This window comes from Saccostrea echinata, unplaced genomic scaffold, assembly GCF_033153115.1.
Source record: "Saccostrea echinata isolate AGI-Se365-2 ecotype Australia unplaced genomic scaffold, CSIRO_AGI_Sech_v1 ptg000041l, whole genome shotgun sequence".
Classification (NCBI taxonomy): Eukaryota; Metazoa; Mollusca; class Bivalvia; order Ostreida; family Ostreidae; genus Saccostrea; species Saccostrea echinata.
In genome coordinates, this window is record NW_026889790.1 from 1,252,477 (window position 1) to 1,275,056 (window position 22,580).

General features: G+C 32.5%; 1 protein-coding gene across 1 annotated transcript; it reads right to left on the bottom strand.

Annotated features, from left to right (window-relative positions):
- Positions 1-17,167: 17,167 nt before the first annotated feature.
- LOC133200701 (C5a anaphylatoxin chemotactic receptor 1-like) lies at positions 17,168-20,984 on the bottom strand. The gene is made up of 2 exons (XM_061336467.1): positions 20,504-20,984; positions 17,168-19,610 (listed from the first exon to the last, which is right to left on the bottom strand). The coding sequence occupies exon 2, from the start codon at positions 19,600-19,602 to the stop codon at positions 18,568-18,570; it is 1,035 nt and encodes a 344-aa protein (XP_061192451.1). The 5' UTR covers positions 19,603-19,610; positions 20,504-20,984; the 3' UTR covers positions 17,168-18,567.
- Positions 20,985-22,580: the final 1,596 nt, after the last annotated feature.

Here is a 22,580-nt window from a genome sequence, read left to right on the forward strand (position 1 = left end):
CATAATTATGCAAAACACACTGAAAAAGTCTTCTGCTATTCCTTTTGATAACACATTTTGTAAAGTACATGCTCAAGCACATTCATCTTGAAAAACTAAGCCAAATTAGGTCGAAAAAATTCAACCACCTTTCGCATTTAGTCAGGAACATCAAGGACATATAAAGAAAACAAAGTTTTAAAATAGTGATGAATGTTGATGAGAACAAATTAATCACAATATCATTGAACAATGATATCCCTAAACATAACACACATGGATTCCTAAACATAAACACAAAATATTTTATTATTTATTTTTTCATCTGAGAGCAGAAACTCGATTTGCAGGTAATATGTATTTTATAAGAAAGAGTGAAAAATACCTCATATAAATAAACTAAATGAACAAGCATTCTGAGAGTATTGCATTAGCAATACTAATCCCCTACCGGTAAGTGTAATCTGGTTCCCATCAAAAATTTAAAATGTTGTAATTCCGTCAAAAAAATCATTAAAGCGGAACGTAGCATAAACTTAATTTGTAACTCATCAAGATACACTTACATACCAAAAATCAGCTCAATATCTGCAAGCGTTTAGACAAAAAGTGCGAAAAACCTTTGAAAATTAAAAGGGCTGTAATTCCCTCAAAAATCAATGAAGCGGAACGAAATTCAAACTTGATCTGTAACTTATCAATATACACTCACAGACTAAAATTCAGCTCAATATCTGTAAGCGTTTAGAAAAAAAGTGCGGAAAACCAAGTGGGACAGACTGACAGACAGACAGAGGGACAGACGGACAGACAGACAGACGGACGGACAGACTCCGAGGAAACCTATAGTCTCCCCCGGTTTCACCGGTAGGGGACTAAAAAGGTGAAGACAATGAACAGTGATCGATCTCAAAATAATACAAACAATACAAATCTGTGAACAGGGCATAAAATACGGACTCCCAAAAATTTCAGAGGTGGGACCAGGTGCCTAAGAGGAGTAAGCACCCCCTGTCAACCGATAAAACTCGCCGTGAGCTATATGTATTGATCAGGTGAACGGAGCATTCCGTAGTCAAATTAAGTGTAAAAAGAAACACGTCAGCCAAAATACGACCCAATGATGTTATATTTGTAAATAAGCTCATTATAACGACCGTAAACTCTATGAAATGCCCTACAAACGAGACTGTTGAAATCCCTGTAACATCAACTTAACTGTCAGTAGTCTGCCTCTCAGAGCTTGCTCTTGAGTATCGAATAAGTTGAGATGTGCAAACACCATATGCAGGTGAAAACGGAATATTAAAGTAAGAAAAAAATTCGTATACTGTAACAGATTATGACATTAATATTGTCAAGTATACCTTTCCATATTTGCCAGGTATTATAAGATTTTTGCATTTCAAAATTCTGGCTTGCAATATAGTTTTCAACCCTATATATCTTTGCTGTATAAGTGAAACAGAAGTTCCAGCAAGCTTGGGAGTTTGACATTTTTTTCAAACATGAAAAAATATATTGTTTTGGGCCATTTTTAAAAAAAATTATTTGGTTGCCCTATCCTGACCGACTGGCTAAAAATGGCCCGACTCGTATCTTTTTTAACCCCCAGAAAGCAATTATTTTTTATGCTTTCCGGAAAATAGATTTTGAAAATTTAGCATTGATTTTGAAATTTTCTGTAAAAAATTCTCATCTACCTACCGACTCAGTTTTCTCATCCTAAGTCGGGAGATAGCAAGCAAACATTATTTTAAAGTTAGCCTTGTATATAAGATCAAAACATTGACAACCCTGTTACCTTTAGACATAGGAAAGTCACCTACAGTGTAATGAAAATGTTAATTACCTTAAAACCAACTATTTCAAAGTTGTTTTATATATAAGCATGCTGAGATCATTCCTCATAGGGATACCTTTTCACAGTAAACAAGTTGAATTGTCTCAACTTGATGTTTACAGAAAGAACAGCAATCTAACGATACAGCACGCACTGATAACACTGAACACGAAACATAATATTCCAAAACATAAACACAAAACTTGGGTTGAGAACAATAAATGTAATGCTTTATTCAAGTCATAAATGAAGGATCATTAAATTGCTTATATTACTTGATAACTCTAGAGACAAGACAATATTAAGAAATTTATTGAACAAGACTTTTTTTGATTTTATGCCAAATTACTTGAAACCACGCCAAAAGAACTACGATTGATGCCTTTTTATTGCAATACTTTATTTAACTTATTTAAATACCATACCTTCGAAATTTCAAAACAGAGGATAAATGTCTTTTCCTTCCTGGAAGAAATGTGCAAAATATAAAAACAAACTAGTAAACTAATTGTTCACAGAACAATTAGAGGTCTTTCCACCTTTTTTAAGTGTTTTCTTTTCATTTGGGCTGGGAAAAAAAAGAAGAAAAATGCAATAAATGCCAAAAAAATGCTCCTCCAGCTGGGATCAAACTCAAAACCCTTGATTTGAGAGGCAGGTGCGCTAACCACTGCGCTACGCATTCGGATAGAATCGATTAGTTAATTGTATAAGACTATAGAAGAAATGCAAGCGTATTTTTAGAATCGGTAGGGGAAGAAAGAAGTTCCGTAAAAGGAAATAGTTCCTGAATTTGCAAGCAGTATATGAAATAGTAAGGGACGGGTGCATGAGAAAACGTTAACACTGTTCCCTAATGGAAATGTATTAATGGACTGTAGCCCGATTCATCGATATTGTGAGCATGCTGAATTTTTTGTAAATAGCTTTGTTGTAAGCTTAAAAGATCGGGTTCGGATTTTAACATTGCTGACTGAATATCCTGAAATAAATATGAAACATTTCAATAAGCATTTCTATGGGTTAAATTAAATATGTGTATCACAAATTAAACTCCCAACATGCATTTTTAGAAGGGAAACACGACAATGAAAGCGAGAATTGTTTTTAATATACCGAAAATCGCTATTTCTGGAAAATGATTAATTCTAAATAAAAATCAAATAAATTCCAAATGTAAAAGAAAGAGAGAATGCTTGGTATTAAAATGTCGTATCATATCAGGAGAATCGGATGCTACTAACGATGTCTGAAGAAATGGCCGATAAAAGGTTTAGATCATTTCTTCGTTCACCTGCACTTTAATTTCAAACACAACAGAACTTGTAGTTTTTGCCGTGAAACTTCAAGACTTCTGTAAAATTACAGGACTCACCGTAAAACTCTCCAGAAAGTTTTTCTGAGGTCTATACTACATTTGTACCAAATTTGGTGTCGATCCGAGGTCTGGTTTGAATTCTAAAGTTATATTCTACGTTCTTGTTGATGTGATTTTTTTTTCAAGAAGGGGGAGGGGATGAAATATTTATTTTATGCCTCTTTTAAACTAAGAATTGTAACTACTTCTACATCCTTAAGACTTATTGTGACCTTTGGGTCAAGGTCAAAGGCCAAGGTCATTACAAAAAAAAAACGAAACAAACCAAAAAAAACAACAACAAACAAAAACAAAAACCAAGAAACCTTTACTTTCTATGTTTTTACCTGATACTGGAGCTAGATGCATGTCCTTTCTTTTTCATTTGACCCAATGTCAAGGTCAAAGGTCAAGATCAAAGTTCAAGGTCATTTTGGTGAATCGCTACATTTTACACATATATAAGGAATTTCTTATGTTTTTAAATGACCTTGACCTATATTTCAAGGTCAAAGGTCAAATATGCCGATTGGTCCCATGTCTCTTGGATACACCGTTTTAAAAAAAAGTTCATTAAATGTAAGCAGCGTAAACTTTCAGGGGCAGTAACTCATACAAGGGACCAAAGAATACTTTCGCAATGATAGAATGAAGAGAGTACTAAATGAGTCGAAGACACTGATGAAGGTTTGGAATCTCTACGGTTTACGGTTTCGGAGGAGTAGCGATAACAATCTTTTATTGCGAAAGGTGTAATAACTCTTGGAGGGGTCAAAGTTCATATACGCAGGGTCAACTGCAAAAATCTTTTAAGGAGTACATTCTCATGGACTATAAATCTTTTCGATAAATCTTGAAACTCAAAATCACACTTGGCGGAAAAATAATAATAATAAACAGAACAATTTCAATAGGTCTTTCCACAGAAAGGTGGAAAGCCCTAATTAATCTTCAAGAAATTTCCTACCATTGTTAAAGTATATATTTACCATGTATTTATTTTGCTAGAAATTTGGAAGGTTCCAAATAGTTGGCCATCGATAAGATTTTGAATCGAATCCAATAAGAAATGCGTTTGTTGAATTTATATTTGTACCTTTGTCAAACTATACACAATGCGTCTAACTGAGTATTTGAAGTCAAATTTTTAAGGACATATGTTTTAAACATATCTTAATGACAATATGTCAATGGGATTGAACACAAGTTCCGAAAACTTAGGTAGTCCTCTCCCCATATATACAATCTGAATAGCCATGCAACATTTGCTAAAACAATTCGGATGCATAGACTGGTATATATTTTTTATATGATGCATATATCAAATCTCTAAAATATTTAAAATCTGTTGACTTTTATTCCCTTTTGCCATCACCCTTGTAAATCTATGCAGTTTTTTTTTATTAGATTGTAGGACATAATTGAGAAACTTTGAATGAAAAATGAAACTGAATACGACTAAACGTTTTCAATATATATATATATATATATATATATATATATATATATATATATATATATATATATATATATATATATATATATATATATATATATATATATATATATATATATATATATATATATATATATATATATATATACAAACTTTTTTGTAGATTTGTCCTTTAAAAAGAAAACATAGTTTGGTATTTAAAATAAATCAATCTCTTTTCCACAAATATACATCAATTTGATATTTAGCTTGTTCAGCGAAGCAAAACTGGTTAGGATCACTGAGAAATGCTTTGTATCTTGCGTTTAAATTTCAAAAAGGTATTGATGCCAAAAAGCAAGATTATTAGCATTGATAGCCGAAAAAATGTTTACAGTTATCCATAGATTAAAAACTTTAGTGAAAGGATTCAAAGATAGATAAAAACGTAATTAATGTATACACATACAATGCTTTTTTGTGGGCTTCGGTATGTTTTATTTTTAAATCTGAAAGACACTTGAAGTATAAAGATTAATTATGAAAATAACAAACCCTTAACTTCTTTTAATTATACTACAGAACCAATATGCTCTAGTCACAGCTAACAAAGCAGGTTACATCATTGTCTTTGATTCTAAGGCTCATTATTTTAATTGTATTTTAGAGGAACTTGGGTTTAATTCAACAAGCAGTAATCAAATTACAGTTATTGTTCCCTTACTAAGGAGAAAATTCTTCAAAATCATAGGTCAGTTTTAAATATTTTTAATATTGCAAACAATCAAATTGAATTTGAATTACCATACCTATACTGGATTCCTTTACTACATAAAAATCCTTACAAGCAAAGATACAGAGCGGGTTCCAGTAAATGTTCTACCAAGTCTCTTTCTTTACTCTCACTAAAATATTAACAGTAGTGAAGGAGAAACTTCAGGAGTAGTGTATAATAATTTATTCGAGAAGTGATGGATACTTCAAAACTCCAAGGACCTTTTAAAAAAAATTGAAATAATAAAATTTTACCAAAATCAATAACACCAAACGTTGAAAACGTACGACTTTTCAACACTTTATACAACCATTTTCCGCGGTATTTAAGTCCAGGCTTTTTGACGTCATTGATCGACAGCTGATTTTAGGCAAAATATACAAGACGACAAAGAGGGACTATCAATAGATATTTTCTAAAGGTTGCTGAATATAAGAGCTCATTTATTACTCTTGGTTATCGTTTTACTCGCACCAGGGGCAGGACATCTTATGAGTATTTAAATAAAAGCAAAATATAACTGGACACACTTTATGACAAACACGATTTCTCGGTAGGTAGATATTAATATGTGTTCTTACTATTTGTCAGTGAAATGTCTGCAGCTTAAAATTGTTAGGTATAAGCTTTCGTGAATCCAAGAGAAATTATAATACAAGTATTTCATTTGAGGGTAATTGTGTAATCAATCATGTTAACTAATCAATCAATAAATCAATCATTACATGATTTAGATTTTTCAATAAAATGATGATTTATGAATGTTGTGTTTCATATTTGGATAAGGAAATATTTATTCAGCAGAAACAGAAAAAAAATAAAATTGTCCACATATTTTCACTTCCCTTCAAATACTGCAAATTACACGTAGAAAAGGCATTTTATGATGCTAAGAAAAATGAAATTACTGGGTAGAAGTAAATACAAAACTTGCAACATGATATTTTTTGATTGCAATTGAATGAAATTTATGGAGATAACGAACAGTATTCAAGCTCAAAAGGCCATTCAAACAATACAAAATAGGAGCAGAGGAAACACGGACCTCTAAATCATCAGAGGTGGGATCAGGTGCCATGGAGGACTGAGCAGCCCCTGCCGACCGGTCACACCCGCCGTGTGCTCCTTGTCATGATCGGGAAATAACGGAAAAATCCGTCGACAATTTAGTGTGTAAATAATGGCCTAACAATTAGTATGAAAAACGTCAGTCAGCATTTGACTCAATGATAAATTGTATTTGCTGACAAGGTTATTGTATCGACAATAGAACTTACGAGACTGCTGATATTCTTGTTTCATCAACTTGTTTTTCAATAATTTACCCGGTTTTAGAAATTGTACATACGTAGAGCATGCTCTTGTGTATCGAATCAACTGAGAGATATAAACCCCGTATGCAGGTGATGAAAGTATATTGCTGCATAAGTAAGGGAAGATGACGATTGAAAAGTTAAAGTCATCACGTTTATCATAAAGCTTGGTTGTTAGATTACCACTAACGTCTTTTTCAAGTAAAATATTCAAATATGAAACAGATGTGTCAGACTCTGTGGTATTTAATGTCGAGTTGAAGGCCGCAGCAAGTGTTTTCTTTTTCGCGTATAGGATTTTGGACAAATTCTGCTTCATATGAATACAAAAAAAGACTGCTAATAACGGGGCGCAATTGGTACCCATGGGAATTCCAATAGATTGTTGGAAGACCTGGTCTCCAAAAACCACATAGATATTGTCAATTAGAAACTCAAACATCTTTTTAATGTCAACTTGTGTGTACAATCAGAATGTTTTTTAACAAAATAATTTTGCAAATGACCAATGATAAGGTAAGTAAATTTACGAGTTCCATTTTTATTGAAAAAGTAGCTGTCAATGATATCAAAAAGCCTGGATTTAATTTATCGTAGGGAATGGTTGTGCATAAAGTTGAGAAATCGTAAGTATTTAAGCTGTTGATTTTGGTAAAATCAATAATACCAGGAATGTTTCGGATATTTTCTTTTTGAAAATCCCACTCGTTTGAATATATAGATAATTTTAAAAAAAAACATGTTCTTGAACTATAGGTCGAAATTCTGACCTGTAAACCAAGATGACAAGTATAATCAGAAAACTGCCTTTGCAAATTAACGTGTTTTCAAGTGTAAAATATGGCCACGTGATACAGGTGTTTAAATTGTTCATAGAAAAAGGAATGAAACAGAAAAACAGGTTGAGTTGTTATTGATATAAATACACTGCTAAAAACATATGCATTAAGAATCTGATTAAATACAAAACAGCATGCAGTTATTCCTATTGCTTGCATTCTCGAAGGTCTTACCGAGTTGATAGAGAACATCTTGGTATACTTTCAATAGTCTCCTTTTCCAGATGCTTTAACTATTCTTTTGATGTTTTGTTTACTAAGTATCTAATACACTCTGTATATCAAAAATTTACGACTACAAAGTCAATTTGGAACTTTGCATTGTTTTAACGTAAATACATTTTAACAAGCACTGTTTCAAAGTTCAGAAAAATCCTATGTTGTAGACGAGTTTTGGTCTTTGAATTACATGCAGTTTACCGAGGTAAAAAACAATTTACATTACTTATTCTTCTAGTATATTTCAAACCTTCCATGGTTATTTTATTTTATAAATTGTCAAGGACAAATGTCAGGACCTTTACTTTTCTTACCTACTATTTTTCCTGCAATAGGTTATCTAAATCTGCTAATTGTAATTGCATTACAACAATTATTCATTATCCCTTTGAATAGCGTGTAATAACAAATTTGGTGAATTCCGTGCCAACCCGGGATTTTTTGAGGATGTTTATGATATAATATGAACACTGGTTTTTTGGGGGTTTTTTTGTCCGGGGGAATTGAATTTAGTCTAGCTGTCTGTCAGTCCATCTGTCAGCCTGTCATTCTATCTGTGTGTAACACTGAAGATATCTCAAGAAGCCTTTGAGTATTTGCAATGATTTTTTTTATACCACAACTCCGTATGGCCTGAAGAAGACCCCTTTTGATTTTGAGGTCAAACGATTAAAGGTCAAAGTCAATAATTCATACATTCTGTTTGTGTGTAACACTTTTGTTTCAAGATCCCTATTTCTTTTGAGGCCAAACGATTAAGGGTCAAGGTCATAAATTTATTCATTCTGTTTGTTTGTAACACTTTCGTTTCTGGGCGATTTCTTTAAAAGTCTTTGAGCTTTTGCTAGGAAAATTTATAAAGCAACTCCTTATGGTCTAAAGAAGACCTCTATTAGTTTTTTAGATCAAAAGGTCATAGGTTTAGGTCATAAATTCATACATTCTGTCTGTGTAACATCTGCATTTCCTGGCGATATCTTTTAAAGTAGTTGAGCTATTGCAATGAAATTTTATATTACAATTTCTTTTGGTCTAAAAAAGATTCTTTTGATTTTGAGGTCAAAAGGTTAAAGTTCAAGGTAAAAAAAAAAAAAAAACATTACAGATAACATTGTCCAGATTATAACTTTAGTTTTCGTTGAGCTTTTCAATAAAATTTAATATTACGATTCACTTTGACATAAAAGTCAGAAATCAAGGTCATAAATTCATATATTCTGTTTGTTTGTAGCACTTTAGTTTCCGAATGATATCTTAAAACGTGTTTGAGCTTCTGCAATGACATTATGTATCATAGCAACTCCCTATGGCCTAAAGGAGAACCCTATCGATTTTGAGGTCTACAGGTCAGAGATCAAGGTAATAAATTCATACATCCTGCAGTGTAACACTTTTTCCAAACTATATTTAAAAATGCCTGTGAGATTTTGCAATGATATTTTATATTACAACTACCCATGACCTTAAAAAAACACATTGATTTTTTTCTGTAAGATTTAGCAATGAAACATTTGGCCATGGATTTCTTAACTTTAAAAAGACTCTTATTGAGTTTAAGGTCAAAAGTTTAAAGATCAAGATTGACCTTTTTTTTAATTTCTCCATCTGCAAACTTTTTCCAGTTTTTCCACTCTCTTCTTTTTTCCTTAATCGGGGGACACAAATTCTCAGAATTAGCTTGTTCGTTTTATTTTTTCCCACAATATTTATTAGGTTTCAGTTACATTCTCCAAGCATACCCTTCTTTATTGCTTTTACAATCGGTTTTTATTTGAGCATGCTGACTGAAAGAGCCTTTAAATTGCATATATATGATCTAACGATTATATTTCAGGAAGTCCTTTTAAACTTTTTAAAGTAATTTTAGTTTTTTCATTGAAGATGTTTTAATTATTATGTTTTCATTCGGGAATGGATCGCAGTAGGAAACGCATTTTAATACTACAGTGAAAGTAATAGAGTTAAAAGTATTGATTCAACAAATTAGTCTGGTTGTTTTGTTACGTAGACGATTCTCTCCATATATTTTTAATATAACCGGAAGATATATATATGTTTTATTTTCATTCCAGCTGTTGACAAACTTTGGTTTGACATAAACATACTTTACGCACTACTGTGCTATAAAGATTGTTAGTGTCGGTTTGGTTTTGGACATCATACGTAACGTCTTTTTCAATAAAATCGATATATGCGTACCTTGTCATTGGTCATCTGTAAAATTATTTTGTTCAAAATCATTCTGATTGTACACACAAGTACTCCGAAGTTGATATTAAAAAGATGCTTGAGTTTTTGATTGACAATATCTATCTATGGAGATCATGTCTTCCAACAATTCAAATGGGTCCAAATTGCGCCCCGTTATAAGCAGACCTATTTGAAACAGAATTTATTGAAAAACATCTACATGAAAAGGAGATTCATTTGCATTCTTTTGTTAACTCGACATACTGTATCCTTTCGAACTCGAAATAAAAGACGCACTGAGTCTCATACATTTGTTTCATATTTGGACATTTTACCAGAGAAAGGTATTATGGCAAACTAACAATAAAACTTTATCATAAACGTGATGACTTTTGTCGTCAACTTCCTTATGTAGCAATATAGCATTATTACCTGCATATGGAGTAGTTTGTCTCCTAGTTGATTCGATACGCAAGAGCATGGTCTACTTACGAACAATTTCTGAAACGAGGCAAGCTATTGACAAATAAGTTGATGATACAAGGATATTAACAGTCTCATATAAAGCCAACGTTTAGCAAATTCTATGGTCGATTCAATGACTTTGTTAGCACATACAATCTATCGTTAAGTCGAATGTTGACTGTTTTTTATACAAATTTTATTTTCAAACTGAATTGTCTACGGATTTTACCGTTTGTCCGATCATGACAAAAAGAACACAGCGTGTGTGACCGACGGTCGAGAGGGGATGCTTACTCCTCCATGGCACCTGATTTTACCTCACCGTGACAAAGAAAATATTAATATTCTGATCACTCCAACCCCAAAGCAATTAAATCGTTATATATATATATTTTTTTAAATCATACGATTTTCACTGGGGGGGTGGGGGGGGGGATGGTAAAAGTGATACACTGACTCTGTTAAGTTTTTTAGTTTCTTGTTTATGAGTGATAAAAGGGGGAAACACTTTGTTTTTTAAGAGTACATTTAGGAATTCCGTAAAGAAGTGGATTCATCATATATTCTTACTATAGTACAGGAATTTTGAATGTGCTTTGAAATGCGCATCAAATGTTATAAGCATATAAACTGTTACTTGTTAATAGAAAGAGATGAATCAGAAAGAAATGTATAGAGTTAGAGATAAATACATTGATAAAAGCATGCATTAAGATGAATATAGAGATCCTGAAGATTGGATAGAACAAAGAACACTGGTTACTGAATGTTTGTACTTTGATAGGTTTTTAGACATTGATTGGGAAGCATCTTGACATGTTAACGAGTAATCATGTAATATTCTCTTGTTCCAAAATGCTCTGACCATTGTCAGCTTGGTGTTGTATCTTATATTGACTGGTCTCATTAAGTCCATATGAATCGTTACTGCACGATTCATGCACTAATGTACATTAAAAAGCATCATTAAAAATCCCTCTGGTCTGGACAGGTGCCTGTCTTTGCAATTACAAGTAATTTATCATTGATGCTTACAAAGCAATTTACATTATTTGTTAACCAATATTATTATTCCAGATTGTTCAATTTGTGTTCTTAAAATTTTACATTCTCGGATAATGACGAAAATGATCCAAATAAAAACCGTTTTACAGAACTCAATACACGTCTTCTTGTGTTTTTATTTTTGTTTTTTAACCTGATTGCAGCCAAAAAGAAATTTTCCAAGTATTGAAGTTATTTTTGTTTACTGGGCATATTTCTAGTTTTTACATGTCTTTAAAAAATGTAAAATGCTTAGCAAGGCAGTAAGGTTTTTTTTTTTTATTATTATTGAGGACAGTTAAATAAAACGAATGACACACTGCAAATTAATTCCCTGCGGTCTATATTCTTCACATGTTTCGTGTTGTAGTTGCAATTGTTTTCCAGCCTCCAAGGATTAATTCGTTTATGCCATATTTTTAGTATATAGTCTGATTACATCATTTGTATTTTCACTGCATCTATGTTCAGACAGGCTTAAGGTGATCACATTTTTAGCTAACGTCTCTCTAATAATGATTATTCAGATGACTAGAACAGACATGCAAACAGTATATCTAAATGACTGTGTTATTTCAAATAGCTATCGACATATTTTATTGAAGAGGGTTTTTTGCAAAATGTTTGGCTTTGAGCCAATTTACGATTACAAAAATATTTGGAGCACTGTGGCGGGAAATATTGCATGTCTTATTTGAACATCCTCTATTTCAGTTTTGTAAATATTTTTGCTACTACATGTACCAGTATTTAAAGGGGCTTGGACATAGATTTGAAGTTAAATTAATATTTTCTCAAATTTCCAGTGTAATATAATGACTTATATGTTACTAGAGCATTATAACAAAAGCATGTTGGGAAATGTCTTTTTTCTATAGATTATTAAAGCTACAAATTTCGATACGCATTTGACACATATCCTGACACTTTCGCGAAGTAAACTTTATCCTGATTAGTTAAGAAGAGTAGAAATTTTGTTGTGTATTAATGAAAAATATTAAAACTATAATTCAGAAAGCATTTACAATACAGAGCTCGTGCCCTGTTTATAAATACAGATGTATGATGTGATATAAAGTAGAATGCGTTTTCATTGAATTCTAGGACATGTAAGTTCAAATTATTAAACTGAAGTTATTTTTTAATAAACATAAAAATTTAAAATGTAAACAATGTGTTCAGGCCCCTTTAATAATCATTGACTTTTTTGTGCTTTAATACCTGTAAATCGGTAGAGACCTTTTTGATTTTTTTAATAACATAAACTTTGTACTTAACTGAAATTTTCGAATCAAATTCATTTTTGGTTAAGTTTAAATTATTTTAGGTTCTTTTTTAGGTTTAATTAATTAGTTATCGAAGAAAATGACTGTTAAGAATCTGGAATTTGTAATCTTTTTGCTGATGTCACCAAGGTTGAAGTTGAACTAAAACAAAGTAGGACTATTTCAAAAACACATAAAATATAAAGGAGTTGGACTACTAAGTAACTAACAATATCACACTCTCAAAATATTGACTACAGAGGATGTACACCTTAAAATGGAACACCTGATAAAATATCAAGTTACTATTATTGAATATTATTTCATGCACTCTGCATTTATTGAATTAATGAGGTTTTGAATAAGCGTTTTCCTACGTAGACGCATTACTGGCGAGGCCATCGTTAACGATTTCACTGAATCAATGATGAGCAGATTAATTATCTTCCAAGGTTCTTGATCCTTCAAAAACCTTTTTTCTAGAAAGATATTAGTTTTGAGAAAATAAGTGGTAAAAACATTTATAAAATATACGATATCAACGACCGAATGATCGACATGTTACATATCAATTCTTCACTTGAACAGAGAACCTATTCATTTCTGGGTTTTATAGGGAGTTTATTTTAATGTCCGTAGGTCATACACAAACACCGTGTGAAACGGAATTTGGTTTTATCATTAAGTTTCGTATAAAACGTTGGACATAGATTTTATTGAATTTCTTAAACACTAAAAATCATTAATTCTACGATCATTTAAGAAGATCGAAACTGCCAAGATACTAGAACTGCACGGCATTATAGTGAGCGCAGGAACATCTCTAGTGACGGAATCATTAAACCTTGGCTGTTTATCCACTTAGACTTTAATAAGGTATACAGTCGCGATGGATAGTCAGTTCAAGTTACATTATTAGCTTACACGCAAGACCTGTATAAGGCAATTGGTTAATAAGAAGAGAGGTGACATACCACAAAGGTTGGGAGGGGAGGAGTGCTAGGTAGCAGCAGTATCTGTGGAGCGCAGGGCCAGATATATTTATTTGCAGGAGATACCCATTGAGCACAGTTAGTGGTTTTCCAATCCAGAAACCCTTTGTTTTTATATTAAAGTTGGATAAATAGAGGATATTCAATGTTTGTTTTGTAGTTGGATATGGAATTTATTTCACGAATGGGACAGGATTTTTTTATATATATATATATTTTAAAGAGTGCGAAGCACGAGCGAAAATATCAAAAAATCCTGTTTCACAAGTAAAATAAATTCCATATCCAACTACAAAAAATTGAATTTTCTGTTTATTACATTTTCTTTGATTTCCGTTTGCCTCTGTCTTTTCTTAACACAGTGTCATAGGCTGTGACGTTATAGTTAAGCGATTGGGGCATCATAGCTTAGCAATCATTGTAACATGGACTTAAGCAACAATTTGGGAAGGTGTCTAGGAGGAGTAGCATCCCCTGTCGTAAACTGGTCATATCTGCCGTGAGCCCAGTGTATTGATCAGATAGACGTGGTAACACAAAGTAAAATTTAGTATAAAAGCAATGAAAAAGATTAAAATAACGATCGCGAACATTGATTGATCTAAAAAAAATCTAAAAACAAAACAAATCTTTAAACAAGGCATAACCCCCCCCCTCGAGATTCCAGAAGACGGATCATCAGGTGCCTAGGAGGGCATATGAACATTTTCGGAATCTCAGACACCTGACATCGCACTACGGACAGAAGACTTGCGAACAAAAGACAACTTACGGGGAGCGTATACAAATACGTTTTAACATTTACCTGAGAATTTTCTTTCATTATCTCTGACATCTATTAAAAAGAATAAATTGAAAACAATTAAATAGGTCAGAACTGTAGAGATTGGTAGAGATTAAAAATAGTTTTTTTTTACAAACAAAATTTTACAAACAACTAAACTGCCACATTAATTGATCATAATTAAAGTCATATATGGCGTTTTTTTTTTTATAAGTTCAGACTAACTTAAATTAAAAAGATCTATTTATTTTATTACTTTATATAAAGAGAGGACTTTCCTGTAAATCACACAATTTAAATCAATCGCGTTTCATAGATATTATTAATTTAAAACAATAATTAACCGATTTATTTACCGACCCCGCATTTAATTAACATACAGTTTAAAATCAATTTGACTATGGAAACATGAGGTTTAAGTTCAAAATCAGTAAAAATCTTAATTTGATCGTAAACAACATATATCATGTTTATCTACACTCAATCAGGTATTTTTAATTTTAGTTCAGATACGCCATATATATCTTTAAATATGTGTATCTTTACATCATATGCAATGGCGGATTCAGATGGGTAACGGGAAATGCAACCCCCCTCCCTTTGATTTTGGAAGAAATAAAAAATAATAAATGAGGTTTGACACGAAAAAAACATAAGAAAGGGTAAAAAAAAAAAGAGAGAGAGAGAGAGCTGTGACTGTATACATGTTATTGGAATTTAAGACGCAACAGACAATAATAAAACTTCATATTTGATTTATCTTCTTCAGCACAATGAAGACATTCAAAATTTTTGATTTCTCTCGACGGTTAAGCTAAAATAGAAACTAATAATTTTTTTTATTTTTTTTATTTTTTTTTTTTTTTTTTGGATTTTTTTTTTTGTAAAAAAAATCGGATATGAAAAAAGAAAATAATTTTGAAAAAAAGTCAGAATGAGGAATTAAAATTTGCAAAATTTGATTTGAAAAATCCAAAAGTACATTGCTAAGCTGACTTTATTGAGCGACTTTAAAAACTCAAAATTTAATGAAAGTAAACAATTAAGAAAGATTCCCTCTCCATTTTTAAAAGATAAAATACTTGATATAGATAACACTTACAAGTACGTGCAAAAATTCTGAATTATGTTTAGCATATTTTAAAATTAAACCATTTCTTGGATGAACATGAATTCTTGTATATATACATGTACATTTATATTGAATTAAAAGTTTCATGTTATTACCTCGATAATTTAAATTGTATTTTAATCATGGTCATGATGTAGTTACAAATTCTTTATTAAAATACATCGATGCAATAATGTTTATACGTTTATATTAAAAAGTCTGTCTTTCAAAATCCAAGAATGAAGAAAACTTCCTGGACCCCCAGAAGGCTTCAAATTAAAAATTTCCCTGCACCCAGTGGAAACCTCAAGCAGGTGGCCTCAGATCCCACATAGGAATCCTGACTAATTTACATCACACTTTTCCCGGCTATTCCAACATGGATGTAATTGTTCAGTCGTTATTTTCTTAGGTGTAACATGTTTATGAAATATAGTTTTAAAATCAGTAGTTATATGTCAAAGCCCAGTGCTTGTGCCCCCCCCCCTTAAAATATCTGGATCAGCACATGATATGTGGAGTACGAAATAAGCTGTATGTGATGTTACTCACGTTCAAGACACTGATAATATGTTATTGTCCAAAGTTATTATTTCCCGAGAAAGTACTTTTTTCTTTAAATTAAATGTATGTCCACAAACAATTCCTTAAACAAAATTTATTATATAATATATTTTACAGTGACGCCATAACTTACTTTGACAGATTTTTTTTCTTATTTAAAGATCATGCGCTCATTAGGGTATCTATATCAAAATGCAAGTCCTTTACATTTTCTTAGTTCTTGGAGATTCCTGCTTTCTATTTGTTGTTGGGAAAATGGTGCCACTGGAATGAAACATTCAAATAATCTCTCGGGAAAGGGGGCAAATCATTATTTTAGGAAAAGTTGGTGCAGACCTCATCTCCCTCAATACCACGTGCATGTATACACTTCTACAATGTAGAGTAGTGTTAATCATACAAATAAGAACGAAATGTGATTATCGAGTACAATTAATCAAGACTACAAAATTTATTTATATTATTCACTTTTAGACACGTTCCCTTACGTGAAAAGTCCGCTGTCTGAAGTCAACTGTCGGGTGTCTGAGATTCCGAAAATGTTCTATACCCTGTCGCCCTGTTGATTGATCAGGTAGACGAAAATAACCCATAGTCATATTAGTATAAAAATAAACGCCTAACAATTGGTATGAAACATGTCAACCAAAATACGACCAATGATAGTATATATTTGTCAACAAGAACATTATAACGACCATAGAGTTTACGACTACTGACTTTAAACGAGGTTGTTGAAATCCCTTTAGCATCAACTTATCTCTCAGTAGCTTGCCTCGTTTTAAAAATTGATTGTACTCAGAGTATGTTCTTGAGTATCAATTAAGCTTGGAGACGTAAATCCCATATGCAGGTGATAACAAAATATTACATAAATAAGGAAAGTTTACGATGGAAAAGTTGAAATCATCTCGTTTGTCAAACAGTGTTGTTGTTATATAATTGGCTCTAATCGTCTTTAGTCGGTAAAACATCCAAATATGAAAAAGATGTGGCAGACTCTGTAGTGTCTTTATTTCGATTTCACTGAGATATATCGAATCGACATATGAATGGAAGTAACTATTGTAAATTGATAACAATATGCGTTATCGATATATCTGAATGTCGAGTTGAAGGTCACTGAGAGTGTTTTCTTCTTTTCATGTAGAAGTTTTCGAATACATTCTGCTTCACAGGAATATAAAAACAGGTCGGTTAATAAAGGAACACAATTAGTGCCTATTGGAGAATTCCAACAGATTGTTGGAAGACCTGGTCTCCAAAGACTACATAAAAGATGTCATTGAGGAACTCCAACCAACTTTCCATATCAACTTCGGTGAACTTGAGTGTAGAATGAGAGATTTTGAATAATGGCCTTACAAATAGTATGAAACATGAACCACTATCACGTGAAAAAATAATAGCCTTTTACTGCCCATTAAGAAAATATGGCCAAGGTTATAGTGTCATATTCGAAGGTTAATGGCATGACGTAATAAAATAATGGTACCAATGGAAAGGTCTTGTCACAAGGAATGCATGAGTAAAATACGAAAGCCGTGAGCACCCGTTCAAAAACTTAAATCAAGGTTAAAGGTTTTTTTTTCAAATGTAGGTCAGACTCCAAGGTCATGAGGTCAAAAATGTTAGTATCAAAAGAATATCTTGTCACAAGGAATACATATGTGATATATGAAAGTCATATCACCCACTTTTCAAAAGTTATACCCAAGGTTAGTACGTCAAACTCCACTGTCAAGGTCAAATATATTTGTACCTAGGGAAAGGTTTTATCACAAGAAGTATACATGTGAAATATAAAAGCCCTAGGTTTTCGTTCAAAAGTTATGATCAAGGTTAAAGTTTGGTTAGATTTTGCAAAAGAAAAACTCCAAGGTCAAGGCCAAAAGCTCAAATATATTTGTATCCAAAGAAAGGTCTTGTCAAAAGGCATACACATATAGATATTAAAGCCCTAGCACCAACCATTCAAAAATTATGGCCAAGGTTAAAGTTTTTGCGGACAAACAGACTGATTAACAGACAGACAGACGGACAGACCAAAAACTATATGCCCTCGAATCTTTGATTACGGGGGCATACGCATCAAAACTCAACGTAGATTCATAAATGAACTTTTTCTAAAAATGCTAAAAAAAAATGACTTAAGGAGTATTTCATCAATTGATTGACATCTCCAAACCTTCTGTGCACAGGTTATTTAGTCGTATAAGTATAAAAGCAAGTAAATCATTCATATTCCTTAAAAAGAAATAAAGATAACCATTTGAACCATCACACTCAATATCCTTCTGCATAACAAATGATTTAGGGCAACACAATGACTTCATATATACATCAATATCAACATTTAAGTCGTGGTTAGATTATATTTCCGTTAAGCAAATTACTCTTCCATGGCGAAGCTCTTCATTCGTTTTTGAGTACGACAACAGATGGTGTAGAAAATCCATCTGAATGACTGTTTTACGATATCTCGGAATTTCGATTCTCCGATCAAATATATGAAAGGGTTGATGACATTGTTGATGAAAAATGCTCTGGCTAAAAGAGGAAGTGTCCCCAAGATAAAGCGACTTGGTGGGAAAATGGGTCCTCTCTTGAAGGCAGACACAGCATCCATTACACAGTCTGGTAAATAGCACAATATAAATGCCGCTGTGATTGCAATCATAAGTTTCGTAATTCTTGGGTTTGTTCTGTCAAGTCTTTCACCGAGATTTTTAGTTCTTTGTTTTTTCGCTTGTTTTCGGAGGGACACGATGACAAGAGAGTACAAGGAAGTTAATAACAAAAACACCGTTACATACACAACAAAAAGTATAACAGAATAGATAAAGGGATATTTGGTGTTTATAGCCGCGTCATCAATAGAACAATCAAAACCAGTAATATTCCCTGGAAAATACACACGTTTTATTCCTTGAAAGATTGCATTTGGCCACGAAAATGCAATAGCAAGAACTATCGCTAATGCACAGCAAATACGAGCCTGCAATAAGCTGGTGGCCTTGGAAAATGGATGACATATCCTCTTATACCTGCTCGCTGCTATTACAACAAGAACAAATGCAGATCCAATCTTAAGGACACTACCTAAAAAACGACCATATTTACAGATTGGCTCGCTGTAAAACATCATCGGGTATACATTGTCGGCGATTTCCAATGGCATTGGAATCAAGCAAGAGAGCAAGTCAAGCACCGCTAAAGTCAGAATGTACAATCGGAATGTTGAGGGTGGATACTTCTGGGAATATATGACAAGTACAGTCGTGTTTCCAATTAGTCCTACGATTATCAAAATTATCAAAAAGATAACCGTCGGAAGACGTAAAATGGCTATTGACCTATTGACCTCTTCTAAGCTTGCAAATCGTATTGAAGAAGTATTGGAGTATATCTGGGTAATATTGTCCATAATTAGATCTACAAAATAAAAAAAAAGAAAAAGATAGTTAAAAACACAAAATCATTAATTCATATTCAGAATTATGATATCACGCACAAGAGCAAACAGCTCCGGAAAGACACGTGTGGCAAAACTAGAGGATTTGGTACGGAAATACCAAAATCTACTTTGAAACTCGGTATATTTCAATGAAGAGTTCAATAAACCCAGTGAGGAACTGAAACTTGTTATTTTAATTGTTTACATTTTTTGGCAAGCAAGATAGTGGGTAGTTATAAGTGGATTGTGTTACGAATCTACCAAAACTAAACAAAGGACAATTTATTAATAAAATGTGCTTAGAATGTAAATGTATAAATCTTCTTGGGATATATACCTATAATGAATTATCTTCTCTCACGTTTTTTATGTTGTTTATAACATTTTTTATGCATGATCAAGTTTAACATTAAACTTATGGTATTTGTTTTCTGCATGAGTTTCCATTTCTAGTTATTTACAAAAGAAAACATACGCCTCTTGTGGTCTTGCATCAAAATATTTCGAATGCAAAATGAATTTATGTCACATTGATAGACAATCAAGTTTAGAAGTTTATCTGAGTATCTTTGAATTCTTTCCTTCAAGCAAATAAATATAATAAAAATACCAAATCTAATAATCATACACATACTCATAAACCAAAACACCCTAACACACAGACATATATATATATATATATATATATATATATATATATATATATATATATATATATATATATATATATATATATATATATATATATATAAAGCATAATTGCAGTTAATCGGTTGCCATCAAACAATTCTCTGAACTTTCCAAAAGTCCCTCTAAAATATGATGATATGTAGTATGGACGTTAGTAGTGAACATTGCACATGAAACATACCTTGAGAGGGTGTAAAGATGTTTCAAATAAGCCAATGTTGTGCACCCACAGGAAAGAAAAGTTGTGAAATGTTAAGCATGAGTTCCTCCAAAAAATGCTTGAGTTTCCTTCAATAAAATATCTGTCTGTTTAAAAACATGCATCATCACTGATGTTTTAAATCCCCATGATATACAGCGATATTACACAGAAAATCCACCGAGCATTTAGAACCATCGTTTTATGAATCAATTGGAAAGAGCTACTCGCTGGGGGCATGAAAAGTAGGGAATATTATCTAAATGAGTACCCAATTATTCAATTATCTATATATTTAGATCACAACATCCGATAAAAGAATTTCAGCAAGGTTTCAATCTCTATATCCGATAAAGTTTCAATGCAGAGATACCTGACAATTTTTTACCAACATCTATAAAATCAATGAAGATCTATAGATCATTTAGACGTCATAGAATCTCTGCATCTATACATTTATTTCAATGACTGCTCCCTAGTTATTGGTCTAATATCTGTTATATATGTCTTAACTCTTTGACAAAAGCGTGCATGTGTTACTCAGCATCAAATTAATAACGTACACCATGTGTTTATAACTCCACAGATATGAATTCTACTGACACCTAACAATTTGCTTCCATCTGTTGCTGCATTCGTTACGTTTCTGTAGACAACATGCATTAAACACACGTCTGTCTGCTCTACATCCCTTTCTCATGGGTTATATAATCACTTAAGATCTGTAGCTGTCTACACAAAATGGAAGGGTTGTTTTGAATTTAAAAAAATTAACCACATTGTTTTCCTTTGATAACATAATCTTTACATCATCACCTCTATTTTATAGTGATAATCTTTCTGTAATTTCTGATTATAAAATTTAAGTAAACTGTATTGATTTTTTGTTAATTATTCGCATTTTTGCGCACCTGGGAGGGCAATAACACACACTGAGCATATACAACTGTGTATTGATCATTTGAAATTCCATAGAACGAATACCTACTGAAGAGCATATAATATACTAATTAATATACATATTGTATAATATTGAGATATTGGATTTTTTGCCGGGAATTTCTGACACGTTTTCTTCTCTCTCTCTTAATCATTGAACGCATTAGGACTAACTTAACAAGAGGCCCATGGGCCACATCGCTCACCTGAGCACATTGGCTAGGCAAAAGCACAAAAGCACAAATCAGTTCAGTATTGAAAAGGTTACGGGGGGGGGGAGGGGGGGGATACCTGATGATGCTTCCATGTCAATATAACAAATGGCTTTGTTGTACTTGAGTAAATTTTGAAAAATTTTTCCCATATAATCCTTTGTAAAAATTTGATCCCCCATTGTGGCTCCTCCCTATCCCAGAGGTCAATATTTGAAAATTTGAATCTACACTACCTGAGGATGCTTCCATTTCAATATGACTAAACATAGCTTTTCTGTTCTTGAGAAGAAATATTTTTTCTGCATGTTCTTATGTAAAACTTTCAATCCCCCATTGGGCCCCACCCTACCCCAGGGGTCATCATTTGAACGAATTTGAATTTACACTATCTGAGGATGCTTCCATATCAAAATGACTAAACATGATTTTCAGTTCTTGAGAAGAGGATATTTTCCTATATGTTCCTATGTAAAATTTTCGACCCCCCATTGTGGCCCATCCCTATCCCCGGGGGGTCATCATTTTAACAAACTTGAATTTACACTACCTGAGGATGCTTCCATATCAAAATGACTAATCATGGCTTTACAGTTCTTCATCAGAAGATATTTACCTATATATTTCTATTTAAGACTTTGATCCTCCATTGTGGCCCCGCCCTACCCCAGGGGGTCATGATTTGAACAATCTTGAATTTACACAACCTGAGGATACTTCCAAATAAATATGATCAATCAGGGCTTTGCTGTTCCTGAGAAGAAGATTTTTAAAATTTTTCCTATATATTTCTATGTAAAACTTTGATCCTCCATTGTGGCCCCGCCCTACACCAAGGGGTCATGATTTGAACAAATTTGAATTTTTACAACCTGAGGATGCTTCCACATAAATATGACCAATCAAGG

What these genes read in the sequence shown, in the direction of transcription:
- LOC133200701 (XM_061336467.1), bottom strand. Translation starts at nt 19,602, where the DNA reads ATGGACAATATTACCCAGATATACTCCAATACTTCTTCAATACGATTT.